The sequence below is a fragment of the Pezoporus wallicus genome, unplaced genomic scaffold (assembly GCF_028554395.1).
Source record: "Pezoporus wallicus isolate ANWC-B61680 ecotype Strahan unplaced genomic scaffold, APGP_CSIRO_Pwel_v1 contig_4131, whole genome shotgun sequence".
Lineage (NCBI taxonomy): Eukaryota > Metazoa > Chordata > Aves > Psittaciformes > Psittacidae > Pezoporus > Pezoporus wallicus.
In genome coordinates this window covers 8152488-8174838 of record NW_026641950.1, presented here as the reverse complement: position 1 = coordinate 8174838, position 22351 = coordinate 8152488, and the positions used below count along the sequence as shown (strand labels likewise).

The following is a 22351-nucleotide window of genomic DNA, read 5'->3' as shown; positions in this document are numbered from 1 at the left end:
CAATCTTGCTTTCTTCAAAATTGGCCCCATTGATAGTAATCACAAGTTTTGAGAATTCAAACAATGATCCTAATACTGTCAGGGAACACTACGTTATATTTTGCATAAGCTACAAAGAAATTATATTAATAGATACCAAAAGTGTTTGAGAGCTGAAAGTAACCATTTCTGAGTGTATTTATTGTGGGAAAGGCACAATCAAATTCTTTCAGATTGTTCCTGCACACATGACTAAGATGGTGCCAGTACTTTGAAGCAAAACTTCACAAAACAGTTCACTACATTAAGATACAAGTTATGTGATGTGGCTTGAATGGTTTTAATATCCGGTTTAATTTATAAAAACAACAATAAGAACTTCCAGGGCCGGACCTTTCTTCTCTATGAATTAATGCAAAGTCCATTACTAACTTCAAGAGACTGCCATTCAGAGCCCAGGAACACAGAAAATAGCAAAAAAATCCACGTAAAGTATTAACACATTAACCTGTGGAGCACAGTTTCTCCATCATGTGCTCGTATCTGAGCTGTGTTTCTTGAACAGGAATAAGAATAAAACCCAGTCACTGCTTGCATCAAGTTCTACTTCTCCAATAACACAATTTTTTTATAGAAATCTTTTTATTGTATTGGATACATCAAGAAGGCTTGTTTCCAAAACAAGAGTTCATCATTTAGGTAGGACAAGCATAGGCTTTGTCTTTCGTTCAAGAAATGAGGGAAGAGAAAAAAGGAGCAAGACCTTTGGAAACCTTTAAAGGCAAAAAGCACAAAACATTTAGATATGCTAGTCATGGTGGGGCACAGGAGGAGGAAGACAAGTATTTCTGAACAAAAGGAACTTAACAAAATGACGATACCATATGTTTCCTTATAAATACATAAAAGTATTTATATGTTCTGATTTGAAAATAGAACATGAAAAGCCACAAACAATCTTGCTTTTCTTACATGTGGACAGAATTCTCAGGTAGTTATTCCGTTTTGATTCTTTAAAAAAAATCCTAGGAAGTCCAATTAGAATATTACTATTAAAAGAGTTTAAAAGGATCCAGACTTGCACTTTTAGCTAGGAATTTATAAGGAGTTGCTCATATTGTTGTCACTTAGCATAGCATCTAAGCTGCTGTCACATCTGAAGGTAGTATTTTCACAGAGAAACTTCTGAATCCCAAGTTTTTCCATGGCTAGTTCTCTACAGGTATTATCCTACTAGATAAAGAATTATTTACATCACTTATCTATTAGGATTTAAAGAAAAATAACACTGAACCACTTCTGCTACCTAAGTTACTTAACACATTTTTACCTTAAAATTAAATATTTCCAGAGATTAAAGAGTATTTCCTTGAATGGCACAGTTTTAGGTACCTGCTGTTTTTATATACAGTGTGTATATATATATATTTCTTTATAAATAACTGTGTAACCAGAAGATTGCACTCAGAACATTACACTATGATGTTTTAACATGTTTGCAGCATGAAGTCTAACTGGAAGGAGTGCTCTAGTTTTCCATGCAGCAGTATATAGAAGATGCTTCCAATTTCTCATTTTCTTTTTACGTTTAAGAATGTGTTCACACAACCATTCTTCGAATTCCACACTCACAGCAAAACTTTGCCCATTCCACTGGATACCTTGTTCCACATTCATGGCAGAACTTCGATAAATGTACAGGTGAATTTCCTTCGCTGCTTTTTGAACTTCCATTGACTGAGGATGTGCAGTCTCCACTGTCATATCCAATTTTACTGTCAGACCTGAAAATGCCCAGATGAAGAACATTCTCTGTAAGTCAGTTCAGTATAACTCGATACAAAATTATTCTAATCCTTGCAGTGAATTACTGCTATTGTTACTGTGATCTTACACTTCCTGTTTATTTACAGTGGCATATAACTACAGATTCCCCTACTTATCTCCAGATATTCACCTTCCCTGCAAGAAAACAAAAAAAATATGCCAAAAATTTAGGACTAGGATCTAGAATTTAGATCTAGTGAAATCTAAATTAAGATTATTAATTAGTAAGATCTAAATTTAAGATCTAAATTAGGATCTATTCTAAATTAGGATCTAATCTAATTGTATCTAATTTAGGATATTTGATTTGCTAGTTAGATTAAATGGAATGCTGGAAAACTTAAAACTCAGCTTGTCAAAACAAGAAAGGCTAAAATACAATACAGCAATGCAATTTTTATCCTACCCTTTAAAAGGGCAGACAACAGAATTTCTATGCTTAGCATGCAATGTAATTAACTTTCAGCTGAACCACTCATCATTTGAAGGACCATTCACTTATTTTTTTTCAACAGCTCTCCTAAGATGTTTTTGTCATTTCTAACAGTCTTGCATGCACACCCAAGACAGCTGATGACAAAGGTGTTGTTAGATGACAAATATGCAAGATATATTCAGTATATTAAACATGCTCAATAATATTGATTATGAGTTATCTATTAACTGCAGAGAACAGTATTTTCCCTAATTTCTTTTGTAATAGGTACTCCCCTTTAATTAAGGTTCTATTGCTGACAAAAATCCACAAAATTCAAAGGTACCTTGAGTAAATGTCGGAATTGCTAGTTTTTCTTTTGTTTGTTAGAGCACCTGCGCTCACGGTTCTTGCTACACTAGGAGGGGTTGATGTCCGTGGCTTTGTTGCACCTCTAGTACACAAAAAACATCTGATCATTTATGTATACACAAAAATACATGCAACAACATACATTTACAAATGGTAAAAAAAAATAGCTCAACAATCTACACATCAATTAACTGCATGAAAAATATAGCTTGTTTCCCACTAGGAGCAGACAGTAGAGCTCTGGCATGAACTGGCATGGTTTGGACTGAATATGACTTCAGTCTTAGAATCAGAAACAAAACAGAACAGCAAGTCCCTTCTCATTCATGTGTTTTACTTGCTTTCACATCAAAATACAGGTAGATCCTGCAGTACTGGTGGCTTAGTATATAATGTCACCTTGACGAACTATGAGTCACTTTTTAGGACTGGCAGGGCTTTCAGAGAAATATAGAGCAGCCGACTGCATATCTTAAAAGTTAAAAAACGTAAAAAAATAAAAAAATGCAGAAGGAAGACCATATTCTCAATATTTTGTGAGCAATATGAAATGAGTCACAAAACTCTTTTTCGTCATAGCCACCGACTTTATTTAGGATGCGCACTTCTTAGATAATGCTGTAGATCCTCTTTCTTCAAAGAATAAATAGTGTATTTATAAATAGGAGGAAAGTCTATCCAGCTGTGCATTAGGGCCTATTTTTTTTTCTAGCCTGTCACAGTGTTCTTGAAATTGGCTTCAATAGTATGACCACACTGCTATGAAAGCTGCTTTCCTCAGAATCGTGGGTTTTATGAGAAGCCAGTATACAATGAACAACACATCCTAAACATACAGAACATCTCACTACTTACTTGATGACTACTGAAACATCAGAATTCCCTGAAAAATCTGAGTAGCACTAAAAAAAGAAAGATTGGAAGGGGCATCCTTTTATCATCAGTGACAAAGTACAGAATTTTTCATCACTGCTCAAAAGAATTACCATTCACTGGGATTTCTTCTTCAGCAAGGCTTTAGTGACTGATATCCTGTGAATGACTCACCAAGTTTTTCTGTTCTCATTCTTGGAACACCAATGCATAAATGAAATTTAAGTTGGGACTGCTCATTTCACAACAATAAACAACTTAGTCTTGGTTTGGGTTTCAAAGTATATGGAAGAAAATGCATTCAACTCCAGTAACTTCAAATGAAACACTGACACAACTGAGGAACAATGTAAGAACTCCTGAATTTTAGACATGTTGCATAAAGCATTTCTTCCTTCATGTTTATGAGCATAGATTAAAGATGGCTTTTCAGCTTAAGTGGAAACACTTCAGGGGAAAAGCGATCAAATTCACTATGAAAGTTGAAATCAGGAACTAAATTTAAGATTAAATCAAGTGATATTATATTTAACTAAAATATTCAAGTTTAACAAGAATGGCTTCTACATGTAACAGGTAGAGTGGAAGCATCAAAGATTCTGACTCACTGGGCAAAACACCAACCTTCTCCCTTAGTTTTCCTGTCTGCCCAACTTCTTTTGCAAAGAGATTCTAAAGATGGTTTCATAATTAAAAAAAAAAAACCAAACAAACAAAAAAAACCCCAAACCCTGAAAAGGGCTACATAAGTTATATCAGAATTAAACTTATTAAAAGTTACGTCTTTCAGACATTACAAAATTCCAGGATAAAAGTTCTAAATGTAACCTAAATTACACTGTTACAAGTATACACAACAGTATAGATATTAAATTCTCCATCTTATGTTATTTCCCTCATCTGATTTTACCCTGAAGAGAGAACTTTGCTTATAATTGAGTAAATGTCATTAGAGCTCAACAGGGGAAAGGACATTCTGTACTGTTACTTTGTTAAGGAAGCTGGAAAAGCATATAAAGAAAAATTCAGCTGTAGACACAGAAATGGTACAGATCATGATGGATTGTAGATGATCAGACTATGATGCAAAGAACAGAATTGTGTCTCAGCGCCTGTTTAGAAAATTGCAAGTAATTTAAAACATTTTTTTCAAAAGTATTATTGACTCAGTTTTCTCTGGACTTTTTTGGGGGACAAACACATTGCAATTAACAGCATTAACTTCTTAAACTGAAGTCTCTTCGAGGTGTACTTTGACTCAATCATTTTTAAACATAATACTAGGAGTCCTAGATATTTGACACAAATTGACATGAAAAAAACTAAACACTATTCTTTCTTGAATTTCAACTGTTCAGTTCTCTAAAACATATGTAATATACCCTCATCCCACTAATTACTCTGAAAATTCACCTGATGTTTTAATGCTAAGTATATACTAGAGAAATTTCTCAGAAATCAGTGTCTTATATACATGATTTGTGTGGCATCTAGTACAGAACAGAGACCACTGACTGAACCAGGAAAAAAAAAAAAAAAAAACCAAATATTGAAAACCCACATTGAAAGTGCATTGTTTACCCTGTCTATTGAGGGAGGCAGAGTCCCACAAAGAGATAAAACGTCATTTATTAAAGGTTTAACACGATGTCTTGATTCTTAAATATTTAAAGATATCTTACTGCATAATTTCTGCAGACTCTTTTCCTGAAATAGCTTTCTAAAAATAATTAAAAAAAAAAAACCAAAACAAAACCCCAAACATATTTTTAGACTAGAAGCTTTAATACGAGTCTTACAGTTAACTGCAATGTTTTCTGAGATTTCTGATAAGTAAATCAGCAGAAGTAGCAGGCTACCATGGTCTACAGCTTTATTCATCCCAGATCTAGACACATGATTAGCATTAGGTTTCATGCATATTTGATGACAAATCTTGAAACTGCATCCTTAAATTGCAATCTAGTCTCTTGAGACAGATGTTTTTCAACAGAGTTGGACATTCTTGATTATATGAACCTCTGCCACCACAGCTTGGTCTCTTCCAGTCTGTCTAACCTCTGTCACTTCTATTTACTTGCCTAGTTCTGTTGGTTTTTTGGGTTTTGGTTGAATTTTTTTTTTATCTTTTTTTTTGCAAAGTTATATAAATTCCTGTTCTAAGTTGTACCACGTGAAGTATTAATGGAGCCTGACAACAGATGAAGCTGTGTAACAATGCCACCCTGAATTCTTAAAATCTGGACATACCTTTAAAGATGTTTATTATTCATTCTGAATTTCAAAAGAAATAAGACTGAAGGTAACTTCAGCTCATGTTGTACACCTAGCTGAATTACGACTGTTTGCAAAATGAAAAGCCTTCTCTATTTATGCATTTGCAATTTGGTTGGAGTTTGCAATAATACGCTGAAGTATCAAGCTTGCTCCCTAGACAGGACGTTTTCACGTATTCTTGACAGTTACCACTGTCACCCACAACAGCTCATAGTTCTGTGCAAAATAATAAGTAAGTTCCTTATGACTAATGGCATGCATACCAAAGCCCAGAAATCATAAACTGTGACCATCCACATTGCTATGCTGAGTTTTACAAGGGTCAGTAGCTATTCACATTTGTCAAATGCTGTTGGCATGTATCCTGGGTTCAGGAGTAGCAGTCATGTTTTTTTCCTTTGTGGTAGCTGGTGCAGTGCTGTGTTTTGACTTCCAGCCTGAGAACAGTGTTGGTGAAGCCGATGTTTTCAGTTGTTCCTAAGTGATGTTTACCCTGACCAAGGACTTTGTGAGGCTCATGCTCTGCCAGGGAGGAGGGGAAGCTGTGAGGAAGCAGAGACGGGGCGCCTGACCCGGGCTAGCCAGGGAGGTATTCCATACCACAGCACGTCATGGCTGGGGTGGGGGGTAACTGGGAGTTACCCGGAAGGACACGGGCTTCCGGGTGGGACTTGTTTTCTTGGCCGGTGGTATCGTATTCTCTTCCCTTGTTATTTTCCCTTATCATTGTTGTAGTTGGTAGTAGCGGTGGTGATTTGTGTTGTACATTGGTTGCTGGACTGTTCTTGTCTCGACCCGTAGGAGTTGCACTCTTTCGATCCTCCTCCCCGTTCCTCTGGGAGCGGGGAAAGGGAGAGCCCCGGTGCGGGGGGGGGACGGACCTCGATTGTTGTCAGCTCGGCACCACTCACTGGGAGTGAGTGAACAAGTTACCTGACTGGGTTTAAACCACGACAGTTCTTTTTTGGAGGGACTTAATCAACGCTAGCTTATGACCTGCACTTACTGGGAATTCCTCGTTCATGGGGAACAATTGCAATCCCCGATCCCCATCACGAATGGGGTTCAACGGGTTACCCGCACCTGCCGGGGGAGGGTAGGCACAAGCTGAGCCAGTCAGTGTAGCGCGCGTGCGGCCCCGGACATCTAAGGGCATCACAGATCTGTTATTGCTCGATCTTGGGTGGCTGAACGCCACTTGTCCCTCTAAGACAAATCTTTTAGTCTCTATTCCTTTCCTAAAAAAATAATATCTTTGCAATCTGAGCATTCAGTTTGCATATCTAAAGATTCATACAGAATGTCTTCAAAAATTATTTCCCACAAGAAATGATTAATTCAGTGTGGAGACAGTGTTCTCACGGGAGAATGCATAATTGGTACATAAACTCTGAATAGTCCTGAAAGATACAGCAAGGCCGTGAGAGGCCCGAAGAAGCTTAAGCAAGCAAGATAAGAAGAAGCTGGAATTCACTGAGGTAATGAGAACTGTGGATTCTCCCTGACTGTCTTTCCCAGCAAATTCTTCATATGCACCACGGGAACTTTGTCCCCCTCTACAATATGTAAAAGTTCTGACTGGGCTGGGCCAGCCCTGTTGGCAGATCCTCTGGTGTTGACCAACCAGGTGGCCTTTGGTAAGTGTGTATCCCAATGCTTGAAAGTTTTCCCACCCATTGCTCTCAGTGTAGTTTTTAACAGCCCATTGTACCGTTCGATTTTCCCAGAGGCTGGTGCATGGTAGGGGATGTGATATACCCATTCAATGCCATGCTCTTTGGCCCAAATATCTATAAGGTTATTCCGGAAATGAGTCCCACTGTCTGACTCAATTCTCTCTGGGGTGCCGTGTCGCCACAAAATCTGTTTCTCAAGGCCCAGGATAGTGTTCCGGGCAGTGGCATGGGGCACAGCGTATGTTTCCAGCCACCCGGTGGAGGTAGGGGACAATCGGATTTACTGGACTGTGTGGATCAGATGGCCTGGCACATCAGTCCCACAGAAGTATAAGGCTCTAGTAGATACCGGTGCACAGTGTACCCTTATGCTATCAAGCTGTCAAGGGGTGGAACCCATCTATATTTCTGGAGTAACAGGAGGATCCCAAGAGCTGACTGTGCTGGAGGCTGAAATCAGCCTGACTGGGAGGGAATGGCAAAAGCACCCTATTGTGACTGGTCCAGAGGCTCCATGCATCCTCAGCATAGACTACCTCAAGAGAGGGTACTTCAAAGACCCAAAAGGGTACCGGTGGGCTTTTGGTATTGCTGCTTTGGAGACTGAGGAAATTGAGCAGCTGTCCACCTTGCCTGGTCTCTCAGAAGATCCCTCTGCTGTGGGGTTGCTGAAAGTCGAAGAACAACAAGTGCCAATTGCGACCACAACAGTGCACCGGCGGCAATATCGCACCAACCGAGACTCCCTGATTCCCATCCATCAGCTGATCCGTAGACTGGAGAGTCAGGGGGTGATCAGCAGGACCCGCTCACCCTTTAATAGCCCCATATGGCCAGTGCGAAAGTCTAATGGAGAATGGAGACTAACAGTAGACTATCGTGGCCTGAATGAAGTCACACCACCATTGAGTGCTGCCGTACCGGACATGCTAGAACTTCAGTATGAACTAGAGTCAAAGGCAGCCAAGTGGTATGCCACGATTGATATTGCCAATGCATTTTTCTCCATTCCTTTGGCAGCAGAGTGCAGGCCACAGTTTGCTTTTACTTGGAGGGGTGTCCAGTTCACTTGGAACCGACTGCCCCAGGGGTGGAAACACAGCCCTACCATTTGACATGGACTGATCCAGACTGCACTGGAACAGGGGCAAGCTCCAGAACACCTGCAATACATTGATGACATTATTGTGTGGGGCGATACAGCGGAAGAAGTCTTTGAGAAAGGGAGGAAAATAATCCAAATCCCGCTGAAAGCCGGTTTTGCCATAAAACGGAGTAAGGTCAAGGGACCTGCACAGGAGATTCAATTTTTGGGAATAAAATGGCAAGATGGACGTAGACAGATCCCCACAGATGTGATCAACACGATAACAGCAATGTCTCCACCAACTAATAAGAAAGAAACGCAAGCTTTCTTGGGTGCAGTGGGGTTCTGGAGAATGCACATCCCAAATTACAGTTTGATTGTAAGCCCTCTCTATCATGTGACCCAGAAGAAGAATGATTTTAAATGGGGCCCTGAGCAGCAACAAGCCTTTGAGCAAATTAAACGCGAGATAGTTCATGCAGTAGCCCTTGGACCAGTTCGGACCGGGCCAGATGTAAAAAATGTACTATACACTGCAGCTGGGGAGAACGGTCCTACCTGGAGCCTCTGGCAGAAAGCTCCAGGGGAGACTCGAGGTCGACCCCTCGGCTTTTGGAGTGGGGATATAAAGGATCTGAGGCCAGCTATACCCCAACTGAGAAAGAGATACTGGCAGCCTATGAAGGGGTTCGAGCTGCTTTGGAAGTGATTGGCACTGAAGCACAGCTCCTCCTGGCACCCCGGTTGCCCGTCCTGGGCTGGATGTTCAAAGGCAGGGTCTCCTCTACACATCTTGCAACTGATGCTACATGGAGTAAATGGGCTGCACTAATTACACAATGAACTCAAATAGGAAATCTCAGTAGTCCAGGCATTCTAGAAGTCATCATGGACTGGCCAGAGGGCAAAGATTTTGGAATGTCACCAGAGGAGAAGGTGGTGCGCGCTGAAGAGGCCCCACCATATAATAAACTGTCAGAAAGTGAAAAGCAGTATGCCTTATTTACTGATGGGTCCTGCCATATTGTGGGAAAGCATCGGAGATGGAAGATTTAATTTCAGGGTCGTGGGTTCGAGCCCCACGCTGGGCGCCAAAAAAGAACTGTCGTGGTTTAAACCCAGTCAGGTAACTTGTTCACTCACTCCCAGTGAGTGGTGCCGAGCTGACAACAATCGAGGTCCGTGTCCCCCCCCGCCCACCGGGGGCTCTCCCCTTCCCCGCTCCCAGAGGAACGGGGAGGAGGATCAAGAGAGTGCAACTCCTACGGGTCGAGACAAGAACAGTCCAGCAACCAATGTACAACACAGACCACCACCGCTACTATCAACGACAACAATGATAAGGAAAATAACAAGGGAAGAGAATACAATACCACTGGCCAAGAAAACAAGTCCCACCCGGAAGCCCGTGTCCTTCGGGGTAACTCCCAGTCACCCCCCACCCCGGCCATGATGTGCTGTGGTATGGAATACCTCCCTGTCTAGCCTGGGTCAGGCGCCCCATCTCTGCTTCCTCACAGCTTCCCCTCCTCCCTGGCAGAGCATGAGCCTCACAAAATCCTTGGTCAGGGTAAACATCACTTAGGAACAACTGAAAACATCGGCTTCACCAACACTGTTCTCAGGCTGGAAGTCAAAACACAGCACTGCACCAGCTACCACAAAGGAAAAAAAACATGACTGCTACTGCTGAACCCAGGACAGCATGTAACATACTGAATAATGTCCTGTAAAGAAGGCAGATTTAATTCATAAACTTAGTGAACATTCAAATAAGAACAACAGGGAAGTTATGAAGAGCAGTAAGCACCCATACTCTTACAGAAGTTCTCTCAAGAAGAAAAATCAAATCACTGCACTATGGATAGGAGCTATTATAAGCACTTTTAGTTACTCAGACAAATTGTCAGCCATCTTATAATGTACTATAAAATGAAAAACTGACCCGATTTTTGATCGTTCACAGGATTTATAGCTCTAGCCCAACATGCAAAAGAAGAACACCCCCCCCAAAAAAGATACCTAAAAGATATCTAAAAAGATACCACCCCCCTTCATTCCTTTTACTTCTTCAAATAGAAAACTAAGTTCAAATATTCCAGCTCTGTCCCAAAGATACTTCAGCTTTAGTTACAATACTAAAATAACAGTAAGAGATTTAATCAAATTTCTACTATCTAAAGCATTACATTCCATGTATGTGTCCCATAATTCCTTACTAATCTCTCTTTTGCAATATTCTTTAAGGTATTGTTCATGAAGAATCAACCCAATTGAATTTGGCATCTTCCAAATTAAAATAAAGATACTATATAGTATCTATTTCCTTTTTAAAATATCAGAATAAAATTTCTTCCAAACTTAGATTTCTTCCAAACTAGCTGAATATTCAAAAGTCTTTATAATAAGTTGGACTTAATAAAATGCTGAACATCTTATTACAAAGTCTTCCCTATTCAAATTCTTACAGAAGACAGATAAGTATTTGACTTTCAGAGAATAAAATTACTTTGCCATAAAATATCTGCCTGTAAGGCATTTGTATAGTTATCAGGCTTAAATGCTTACTTCAGCTTTACGTCATTCAACAGTTTTATCTCAGGTTTACAAAGATAGATGTTCTTTACTTTTAGTTCATAACCAGTAACAAAAGAAGTCAATTCTGGTAAAAGTCTTAATATTTCCTCTTCTACTGTGAAGCTGTTTACTTAACATAAAACAGATGCTTATACTAATTACATTATACATTCTTCTCCAACAGCATTACATGGCAGACATCCTGGGTGACAGATGTCTGCCAAGGTAATACTGTCACTATTCCAATGCTTTAGAGGAAGATTCTGCAAAACAGATAAACCACATTGATTTGTAATACTTACTTCTTTATAGGCAACAACTCATTTGGTCTTTTGATGGTACTGTCTGTTTTTGTATCAGTGTCATAAAACCTTTGCACATCTCTTCCAGTTCGCAGCGGTAGGCCTAACTTGTCCATCTTACTACTAAAATATATAAAGGGGTACTCATAAGGAGATTGCTAGATTGCTATTCAAGTTATCGCAAACAATTTAAAGTACTCACAATTAAATACTTACATTCCCAAAGAATCCCCACTGACTAAAATAATGTAGAAATCAGACTTTAATAATTCAGCAAACAAAGAGGTGCTTTTTACTTTGAAGAGGACAGGATTTCATAGACTTATATTTGGATTAGGTTTCCAATACATACTTTTTTTAAACACAAAACGAAAAACTAATGTCAGTTATCCTCACTATCTGCACAATGCACTCACATTTGGCCTTTTTTCTTGTAAGAATAGTTTACATAATGTCAAACTTCTCAAGTAAAAGGGGCTCATAATTACAAGCCACAGTAACTTTATGAAGATGTTAGGAAATAACAGATGTAAGTAGAAGCCTCCTTGACTTTTAGAATTACCAAGAAGGAAATTTTTTTTTTTTTTTTCACTTTATTTGGTAAAGGCTGAACATTGTGCCCAGAGAGAATAACATGCCTTCCATTCTCTTTTCTTTTATGGAGATGAGAAAAGAACAGAAAGCCTGAAAGAAAAACACCTTTGTTTTAGTATTAAAAAAACTCTACTCACAATAGACAGTATATACACTTTTCTATTATTATGGGTAACATTTTCAAACCAAAAAGAATAAACCAAACCTCAAATTTTAAAAACATTTTCTTGGGGTTTTTTTTTTTGTTTGTTTGTTTTGTTTAAAACTAAACAAAAAATCCCATACCATTCCACATATCAGCTTAAAGAAAAATTGTAGCTTTTCAGAAACCACAGCTTATATTAGGAAAATTAGATCTTCAAGTAAAGTTCTGCATTTCTAGCATCTTACATCATACACTAAAAACTGCATAAAGCCTATTATATCTCCAGCCCTACCTCAATAATATAACTGAAATTTCATCTCAAGGAAAGCTTAGCAACTTAACCCTGAACTGGAAAATGATGACACTTAAAATATTTTTTATTGATCTTTCTGAAATTAAAGAACTATAAAAGAAACAAACCAAGCAAGATTGATGGAAATATCTGGGTAGCTGAAGCTTAACTATTCTGCAACCTCCCCACCCCTAGAGGGAAATCAGAAGGCAAAACCAAAGAACCAAAACCAACAAAATGCATCCTCCCACCAAGAGAAATAATTTCTTGTAATTACTCTGCAGTTTTCTGATTCTTATCATACAACCTTAATAAACTACAATGCCAGCAAGGCAACAGCTAATTGCTGTCAAGGAAGCATATTCTTTTCAATTTAGCTTTTAAAATAAAAGATACAACCATAAAAAAAAAAGTGCTTGTGTACTGCTGTATCTCCAATACCTGTACCATACTACTTTTCATGCTCTTACAACAACATCGTATTAAAAAGGAAATAACCCATCAAGTTTGCTACATAATTTTTTTCAGAAGCTTCTGGTATGAACCTTGCAATCCACATCTCAAAAGCATTAAATGAGATCTTCCTACCCTCAGAGTAAAGAGTATCTTCCCAATATCTAATCTAAATCTCCCCTCTAAGTTTAAAGCCATTCCCCCTTGTCTTGTCACTATATGCCCTTATAAAAAGCCCCTCTCCAGATTTCTTGCTGGCCCCTTTAAGTACTGGAAGGCTGCAATAAGGTCTATCTGGAGCCTTCTCTTCCCCAGGCTGGACAAACCCACTCTGTCAGCCTGTCTTCACAGGAAAGATGCTCTAACCTATGACCACTTTTGTGGCACTCCTCTGGACTCCAACCTATCACACTTTTCTTAGCTCTTTTCTGATCCTTAAACAATTTATCAACATGATCTGTAACTTCAGGCACCTACAGTACAGAATATTGCAGACAATAACCTAGAAACAGTTATGATAAAAATAAAGAGCTACAGGATTCTTCCACTCTTCAACAAAACCCAAACCCCCCAAACTGACAGGTCTTTCATGTACTAATGAAAAAAAAAGGACAATCAGAAGAATCTTACTAAATGCAAAGAACACGAAGACAACTTCCTATTTACTAGATTTCACTGAATGAAGCTGTGTAAGTTAGAGTTTTAATGAAAAGAATAAAATGTTTACAAAATACATTTTTAAAGGCTAAACATGCTGTAAGGCAAATATACAAATGGAATTTAAAATTTACAGATACTGGTTAGCTGTGCTATTCACGTTGCATTTCAGCTGTAAGACGGTACTAAATGTATCACTAATAGACACGATTCCCAGGAGGATTAACTTAGATCAGCTTAACACTAAACAGGATGTTCCATCCCCAAAATAAAACAAAAATGACAAAGTAATTTCTAAGGGTTCATTTGTTATACTGAAAAACATCACATAATTTTCCAAGTCCCAATTGAAAAAACACCATTGCTCATAAATGAGCCATGCACAGAAAATTAATTTGTACATGCACAAGATCCCTGACTGACCACAAACAGTGGTGTCAGGTTCTGCTAGGCAAAACAGTTTACACGTGGGGGTGGAGTTTGCCCGTTTGCCTAGCCTCAGGATAAGATGAATGTACCCAATTTTTGTTTCTGAAAATCTGATTGCATCTGACAGTTTACTAGAACTGCCCTGCTCCTCAAGAAATGCACGATAAAGCTAAGCTTCATATTCTTACAAAATATGTATCAATCTTAAGATCTTAACATGATTCACTCTTAAAATATACGCCTAATCACAATTTAGGTAGAATTAATTTTCCTTTTTCCCAGTTCTTCAGCATCAAAGAGTGTAAATCCTACTTTCATGCAAGTGAATGAAGGTTTTACTACTCACTACAATACAGAGTCACATGCTACTCTTGCACTCTTATTTGATTTTCTAGGACTCAGAAATAATGCCCTTTTGCTACACTTCCATTAATACTTATAACTGTCTGTGCTGATACTCTGTCCAGGCAGAAGAAGAAAATTCTCACTGCAGAGCTCAAATGACACATCCTGATATATGCATACAGAGTAAGCATCATTAACACCAACCTAGCTTATACTGATGATGCTGTGGTGTGCTCTCTCAGTAGTCCTTTACTTGGGGAGCAGAAGAAAATCCAAATTAAGAAAGGAAATAGTATAGCAAAAATTACTCACAACAAGGGAGTTCATAAATTTGGTTTCATTTCTTCTCACACAAAATAAAAATGTATACTGTAATATTTAAGTTGAACTTCATATAAAACTAAGGTCAAGAATCTTTCCTTTACTGAACAAAATGCCTTAGAGACCCAATTCCTTCTAGTCTTCACCTTTAACATGAAAGCAGGAACTGCTTCATGTGCCCGTCCAACAGTTTCAGGCAGCAGTACAAGAGTGCCATCTAAAGAGCAAGAGGGAAACTGCACGCATGTATATTTTAATCACTTTTGGTTCCAACATTAGCCAGTAGATAATCGTTTCTTGCCCCTTTGCTTATGCAAAGCAAACAGGTATCATGAGTCTACAGAAAGAACCAATGTCTGACTTAATTGCTTCCCCTCTCCCTCCAATATTAATCTTAATTCTACTGTTAAGCCGCTCTATCTGCCAGATCAGGAATGACAACAGTTAGGTTTCAACTAATTAAAATGTAAAAAAAAATAAATAAAATTTTCCTTAGGGACAACTGCAGGAGCAGATATCATGCTATGGCTTCTCATTTTACTGGTTAACTTGCAAACATAGCAAAAAAAATACATCATGTTCCATTCTAATGAAGGCTATTTTTATAGATTTTTAAAAGTGTTCATTTTTTTTTTAATAATTCTAGCTGCAATTAGCTATAGCCTATATTATAAGATGTTTTAATGTTGAAAATCTGTGTCACAACAAACTCCCTCTCCAATTTAGGATATTGACTGTTAGTGTCTCAGTCCCTGCTCTCACAGAATTTTGTAGGTATTTCAACGAAATCCTATTTCCCCCTCACATCCTGGGGCTAAAATGATTAGGGCCAAAATTGTCACTAGTAACCAATCTAAGTCACCTAACTCTTCCATGTTGTAACTGCTCCTCTTTGCTTCAATGTAGCTCCTGACAAACCTCAGAAATGAATACAAACAAGGTATAAGAAAAAGAAAGATTGTTAGGTCTCACCTAGGAAAAACACATTTAAACAGCCCTCTGCAAGAAGACTAATACATAACCAGCAAGGAACCATAAGGACTGGCTGGCAAAGATGAGAACACATGTTTTTTAGAGCAGAAAAGCGAGGACTTCAGGCAGAAACACACTCATCTGTACTCTTAAATATGCGAGGTTATAAACCAAGCTACATTAACTGCCTCTCAGGCAGAGACCATTACCTGAGAACTATGCCAACTAGAAGCCATCTATTTGTGGTTAACGTGTGAACAGAGAGAATTTGCGCAAACATGTCTTCAGATATTAACTACTTGATTTGATCATGTTGGTATTCTTCAAAGTTTCAGTAGAAGAAATGGAAGACTACAGAATACGAAGTCCAATGAGCAACTGTCTAGTAAAATTAAACAGAACTTCCTTGTTAAGAAGTTAAGACCAAAACCTGTGACCTCTCAGTAAGTAACACAGACTGCAATTTACTCTCCAGCAGGAAAAGGCCTTTTCCAAACAGCTGGGATTCACCACTGGGGCCAGGAACATGCCTTGAAATGATCTCCCCTGACTTTTTTACTGTGGTTTGCAGAACTACTCTTTTTGCCACTCATCAGTAGGTGTTAGCTTCTGAAAATGGAAAAATAAGATATAAAGATATGGCAGTGCATAACAGAGGGTGGGATTTTCTGACAGTTGAAGCATAAATACCTACAAACAGCAGTAAAGCTGATCCATAGACCAAAGGCTCCTATGACACTGGAGGGAATAATAATAATAATCATAACTGATAACCTCACGGACTCTACCTCCAGTCTATATCTGAAGGAGTGGGTAGAGCAAGGAGGGACAGAACTACATCCTCATGTGACATGGTATTAAGAGGTGCTGTAGTTCATATGTGTGTGTAACTTGTAAGACTTAAGGGCAATAAACTAAAAATCACTAGTTTTGTGTGATTAATAAAGCTGTCCATCCCCATGAGCTCTTTCAGAATGTCCCTCTTCCTCACAAACTTAAGTCATTGTTTTTCTCCACCTTCTACAGCCTTTACCAATCTGATACTCATTTTTATAGGAATAAGCCTTCTTCAATCACCAATGTTACAACTGCAATCACTGTTTTGTATGTTTTCTCTCGGTACTCCTCAAATTTCTGCAAAATTGCACTACTTTTCTTCAATCTCTTCAGACATTTATTCTTTGAGATAGTGTGTACTGACTAACCCCCAGCAAAGTATCAGTAACAGCCCTGATCACACCAGCACTTTCACTGAACTCTAATTACATACATCTGCCACTTTTTGTTGCTGTTGTAGAGCACTGGTATCCATTGCCTTATTTGTTCTCACTCACTTCTTGTCTCTTGAGTATTTTAAAACAGGAAAGGGAAGAGGGAAAGTATCCACCCTCCTGTGCTAAGAGGGAAGATCCTGTCACAATTTACTTGCGGTCTGTGGCACAGACCTCTTTTATAATTTCCATGAACTGCAGGAAATTATGCCTTATGTTTCCCCCTTAAAGTCTTTTTGCTTTTACAAAAAGAAAAAAATACAGCTCCAACTATTTCTGCATATTCTATAACCTTTAAATCTACTTTCTATTTTTCTCACTTGACCACCTTTGCCGTTATTTGAACATCAGAAAATGTATCTTCACCTACTTCTATGTTCCTTAAGCATTGTGTTCATAAATTAAGGATAAACTAATAACATCACACTTCTGAAGCTCACAGCAACAAAAAGAAACAAAAACAAAAACAAAAAAGTAAGTGAAACAGACCACAAAGACCTCCAGAACTAGCAAAACGTAAACATAAAATAAAGTGTAAATGACAACATTAAATGGAAACTTACCCTGCTTGTGAGTTCACCATTCCAAATGAGTTTTTATGAACTGGTGACAATGTCTGAACTTTGCTCCCACTGGATGCAGATGAGGATAGTGCTTTACCTGAAGAGGCACCTTGCAGTTGAAAGGAAGCACAGGATGATACAACTCATTATAATTTTTTAATATCAAAATTCAAAACAAGAGTTTTAGAAATGTCAAGATATGAACAAGTGTCAAGATACTACAAAAAAGCAAGCATGTTTCCAGAAATTTGTTCTGCATATATTCTGTTTAATTATAATATTCTATTCTAATAAAAATATTGCACCTCAATTACTTTCTTCAGAAAGAAAAAGGAAGGAAAAGAAGTCTAGAATGTCAAAGTGTGTACAGACAGAACATGTCTGATACCTAATGATATCTGAAATTGGAATAAGACCAGTGTTAGCATAATTATAATATACATGGCTTTTATGCTCATGTTCATAATCAGAATCATATTCAGCATACAGATTAGTTACAGAATTAATCAACAGAAAAATATCAGGTGAGAGACCAGTATTCAAATTTTGCATTAGGACACAGAATGATTCTGCAGGTTCAATTCAGAAAAGAAAACAATTTGAGCTGATAAAACAGAAGATAATCCTATGTGCTTAAGAGCCTCATTGGGCAGATGCCGATCAATGCTCCTTCCAACTTCACTATATCAATTTCAACAATAAGTATATATGTAAGTAAAAACAAGAAATATCAGGTCACAAAACCATTGGTTAAATTTAAAATACTGTTATGAAAATCAGACATTATCTTATCTGCTCGTGTAACACTGAACTCCTATGAATATTTTTACTTCATCAGTTTAAATTGCTGGGTAATGCTGTAGAGATCCTTCCAGATATTAAAATGTATTACTTTTACTGCATAGGTTGAGAATGAATATTTGGAAAGAAACTGGAAAATCTGTAACATTCATTTCATACCTAGAACAGTTTTGCTACCACCACTTGGCTGTGGTAAGCGTGATGATGATGGTGGTGTTGATCCTACAGAAGGCATCTTCTTTACTGCGGGTGGTTTGTACTGTAACAAAATACAACCTAGAAATTTAAGCAATTAAATCAAACTATCTATACAACACAATAGGTAGTTATCTCGGGTATTGTGGGAAAACAGGTACCTATTAGCTACTCAGTATACTGTTTCTGGTAGAGGATCATGCGAATGGTTTCCACTAGTCTGCTTTATTATACATACAGATGATACTAGTAAGAAAGATTATCTCAGTGGTTATGTATTTTTTATATATGTCTATTTTCTGCTTTTCTCATCTTTTTCCATAGCTGCTCATGAGATTAATTAATTAAAAAAAAACCCAAAAACACAACAAAATAGAAACAAACAACGTCCCACAACACACAACCCCCCCCCCCAAAAAAATCAAGGGCACAATTATTTTTGTCTGTCAAATTTTACTTTCACCTGTGTTCTCTGGACCAGTCCCAGCACTGATTCAGAATACAGTGCAAGAATCTCTGAGTAACTGCTAGTGTCTATTTAAACTCTTCACAGCTTCCATAAAAAAGTGTACTGCCACCAAATGAAAATACACATACACTTTAACCCTTAATTTGTTTCCATTGTGAGTTAGCTACTGCAGCTCTTACCTTAATATGCCTGAATTCCTAAGTTTCTTATTAGCCAAAATATTGCTGCCAGTTGTCCTGCAGTAGGACATGTACCTTTGTCCACTTTATGAAGACTCCTGAACTGGGTTCACAAAACTTGGACAACAGAAATTCAGCTTTTTTTTCTTTTTTAACAAATATTGTGTCCCTACCTCCTGCTGCTACCCTTACCTGTTGTTTTCACAAGTCTCTGAATTACATTTATGACTGGTTTTGGTTTTGCAGCTGCTGCCATCTGATTTATGGATCTCTACAACTCTCATAAGAAAGAACCTCTTCCATGCTTAGTGTCCAATTTCAGTCTAGCACAAGTAATAGCATTACAGAATAAAAAGGTTAATTACATTTAAGAGCAATACACCATTTAACAAACTTGATTTGATGTCGAATACAATCTACAAGTTAAGGAAAATGTCATTGTTCACCTGTGTTCGAGCAGGAAGCTTCCCTTTGGTATCAGCTGCCAATTTCCCCTTATTAGTAATACGTGCTGCTTGTTCCTTACAGAAATTGATGTGTCTGTCAGCTGCATTTTCATTAAATCTCCTCTGACAATATGGACACTGAATGTAATCTTAAAAACAAAAAACTAACTTTAATGTTTTTTAAAAGAAACTGGTTTAAAGTCTTTTAAAGACCAGCCCCACCCCCAGAGAAAACTATAGCCTCTTGAACCTGAAAATGAAAAATATGCGTTGCAAGGGAAAAGAACATTGCCCATATATAACACAAAAGATGTTTTTTATTTGATGGATAAGAACAAGAAGAGTGGCTGAAGATCAGAAATAACCTAAGCAAAATCAGAAACGCTTTTAGAAATGCAATTCAGCAGAGAAAGTGGCCAAAGAGATATATGGATGTGGCAAGGTTATCAGCTGGAAGGAAATGGAGAAGAGTAGAGACTAAATAAAAAAAAACAAGCAAAACCAAAACTAGAAACCAAAAAAAAGCACCACCAAAACACCCCCCACATCACAAACACAGTTCATTTTTCTCAAGATATGAAAATACATTAAAACTTTTCCCATACAAACAGCAAAAGACAACAAAACCTGTTTCCTCTAGCAATTTTGAAAGGACTAAGAAATACTAACTGCAATATTACAAATTATTATTAAAGAAAAAAAAAAATCAGAAATCTAGCAACAAAAAAAAAAATCATAGGAAATCCTTCCAAAATTAGGAGACAACTACAGCGACACGCAAAACAGGGCAGTTGGTGGCTGTATTTATTATTTTTCACAATTAATTTAGCCACATTAGGAACTATTACTACTAACATTGGGGAAAAAAAAACAGAAAGGCCATGAAAGTGTTTAAAGCACTCAAAGATCCCTCATCTGTATGCTCAACGTATACCCCTTTAGATACACTGCCCTTGCAAAGTAAAGTGTTCGGGCTGCAGTTTCAGACAGACATTTTAGTGTCTAGAGATATGGATGCTGAATTCCCTAGTTTACAGTATTCAAAATCATAAACCATGTAAACAACTTCAGAAGCACTGGACACTGATAAAGCAGATTAAATCAGCATGTTCCTAGGTGATTTTAGAAACATATCAAAGAAAATGAGGATTCAGTCACTGCCTCCAATATTACATTTAGATATTATACAATCCAAAATAAAATTTGTATTACATTATACTACAAATGCAGCAGATCTGGCTTAATTACTTATCCTTTTAAATTAGTTATTTACTACTTCAAGTAACTAAAATTACATAGTGGACACCAAACCACGAACTGTGACCCAGGAAGCGTGAGCAAAGTACACAGGAAGAACACAGGAATCCATCAGAGAAGTGACAGGATGGGAATCTCATGTGGTAACAAGAAGGATTTTTTTATTTATTTTACGTAAAACTCCACTACCATCAGAACACTCAAACATAAAACTAAACCTTTAGAGATAGATAGGGCCAAAGTTTTAAAAAAAAAAAAAAAAAAAAAAAAAATCAAAAAAACAGAACAGATGAATAAAGCAGCTATGGAAGCCCCTAGATAATAAGTAAAGACATTTCCAGCTGTCTTACGGCTCAATTCCCACAGAAGAATTTCAAAGCCCACTTAAGTAAATGGATCAGACTGTGGAGGATTAATATGGACTTTTTCAAGAATCAGAGATTGTATCTTCCTTATTTTGTAAACTGCTTAGCACCAGTCAGCCACCTGGCTATCTGGAAGTACTGTTTGTACAGAAGAACTGTTAGGATTCAATGTAAGCTTTATAAAATACAAACTAATCAAAATAAAGCACAATATACATATGCAGTCAAGTTCAATGCAAATGGGGTGACATAAGTTCCTTCTTAGTATCATGAGGCTATTCCATTTCTAAAGAAAAGGTTGGAGATCAAAGAACCAGCAATATTGCTTATTTGCAAACTGAAAGCACGCAATTAAGTATGAAATATCAATACAGAACTTTTTCCTTTCAGGAGAGAAAAAAAAAATTAAAAAAATGACCAGTTAGAAATATGCATGCCAAAGTCAGCTAAGTAGGAAAGGATGGATATACTCCATGATACCGTGCATAATTCTCCTTCACTCCTACATGTAAAGTGGAAAAGGAGCAACAGTAGCTGTCCTTGCCCTATATTTTGTTTGGTTTGATTTGTAAGAAGAGAACCCACTGATTAATTCATCTTATCTTCATTCTTCCTCCTGAGTTTTACCCACTGCAGCTGGATGAAGTCAGGAGACTAAAACTTGTAAACTCAGCTTGGAAAAAGTAAAACACCAGAAGGAAGAAGAAGCAGCACAATATCTTTCTCTTCCCTCTACCTCCTATCTGCTTTCAAACGGCCTGAACAGAGTTAACTTCCCTCTCTTAAAACTCATTGTGATGTCTGGAACCAAGGAAGCACCATTTTAGTAGGTTTTCCAAGCTAGATTTAGTTCTGGCTGTTTCTGCCTAGATTATTAATGATCCTTTCCATGATTAAGCCTTATATTCCTTATCTACAACATCAGCTATTGGTTTTACTTTACTTTAAAATGCATATGGCATTTCAAGATAGCATGTATGACTGCTGAATATTATGATTTCACTTCTTACTATGAATTCACAATTACAATCCTAATACTGGGGTAATGAGTTTCCTGTGGAGAAACAAGGTAGGGAACACTCCCATCCTCACTTGACCACAGGCAGAAGCAAAACACATGCTTTTTTCTGGTTTTCCCAATCCTTCTGAAAATAGCCATTGAACTGATCACGTAGTTTAGCTCTTAGGACAAGAGCAAGAAATATATTCTTC

General features: G+C 37.7%; 1 protein-coding gene across 2 annotated transcripts in view; it reads right to left on the bottom strand.

The window, feature by feature from the left end:
• Nucleotides 1-602: 602 nt before the first annotated feature.
• Nucleotides 603-22351, bottom strand: part of ZC2HC1A (zinc finger C2HC-type containing 1A) — a 35312-nt gene continuing 13563 nt past the window's right edge. The window contains exons 5-10 of one of the 2 annotated variants that reach the window (XM_057426259.1): nucleotides 19518-19666; nucleotides 18388-18487; nucleotides 17428-17536; nucleotides 11386-11508; nucleotides 2568-2675; nucleotides 603-1763 (exon numbers count right to left, since the gene is read on the bottom strand). In XM_057426259.1, the coding sequence (XP_057282242.1) occupies nucleotides 1580-1763; nucleotides 2568-2675; nucleotides 11386-11508; nucleotides 17428-17536; nucleotides 18388-18487; nucleotides 19518-19666 (773 nt within the window). In that variant the 3' untranslated portion in view covers nucleotides 603-1579. The remainder of the gene's footprint in view (nucleotides 1764-2567; nucleotides 2676-11385; nucleotides 11509-17427; nucleotides 17537-18387; nucleotides 18488-19517; nucleotides 19667-22351) is intronic. The other variant, XM_057426260.1, reaches the window with a different exon arrangement.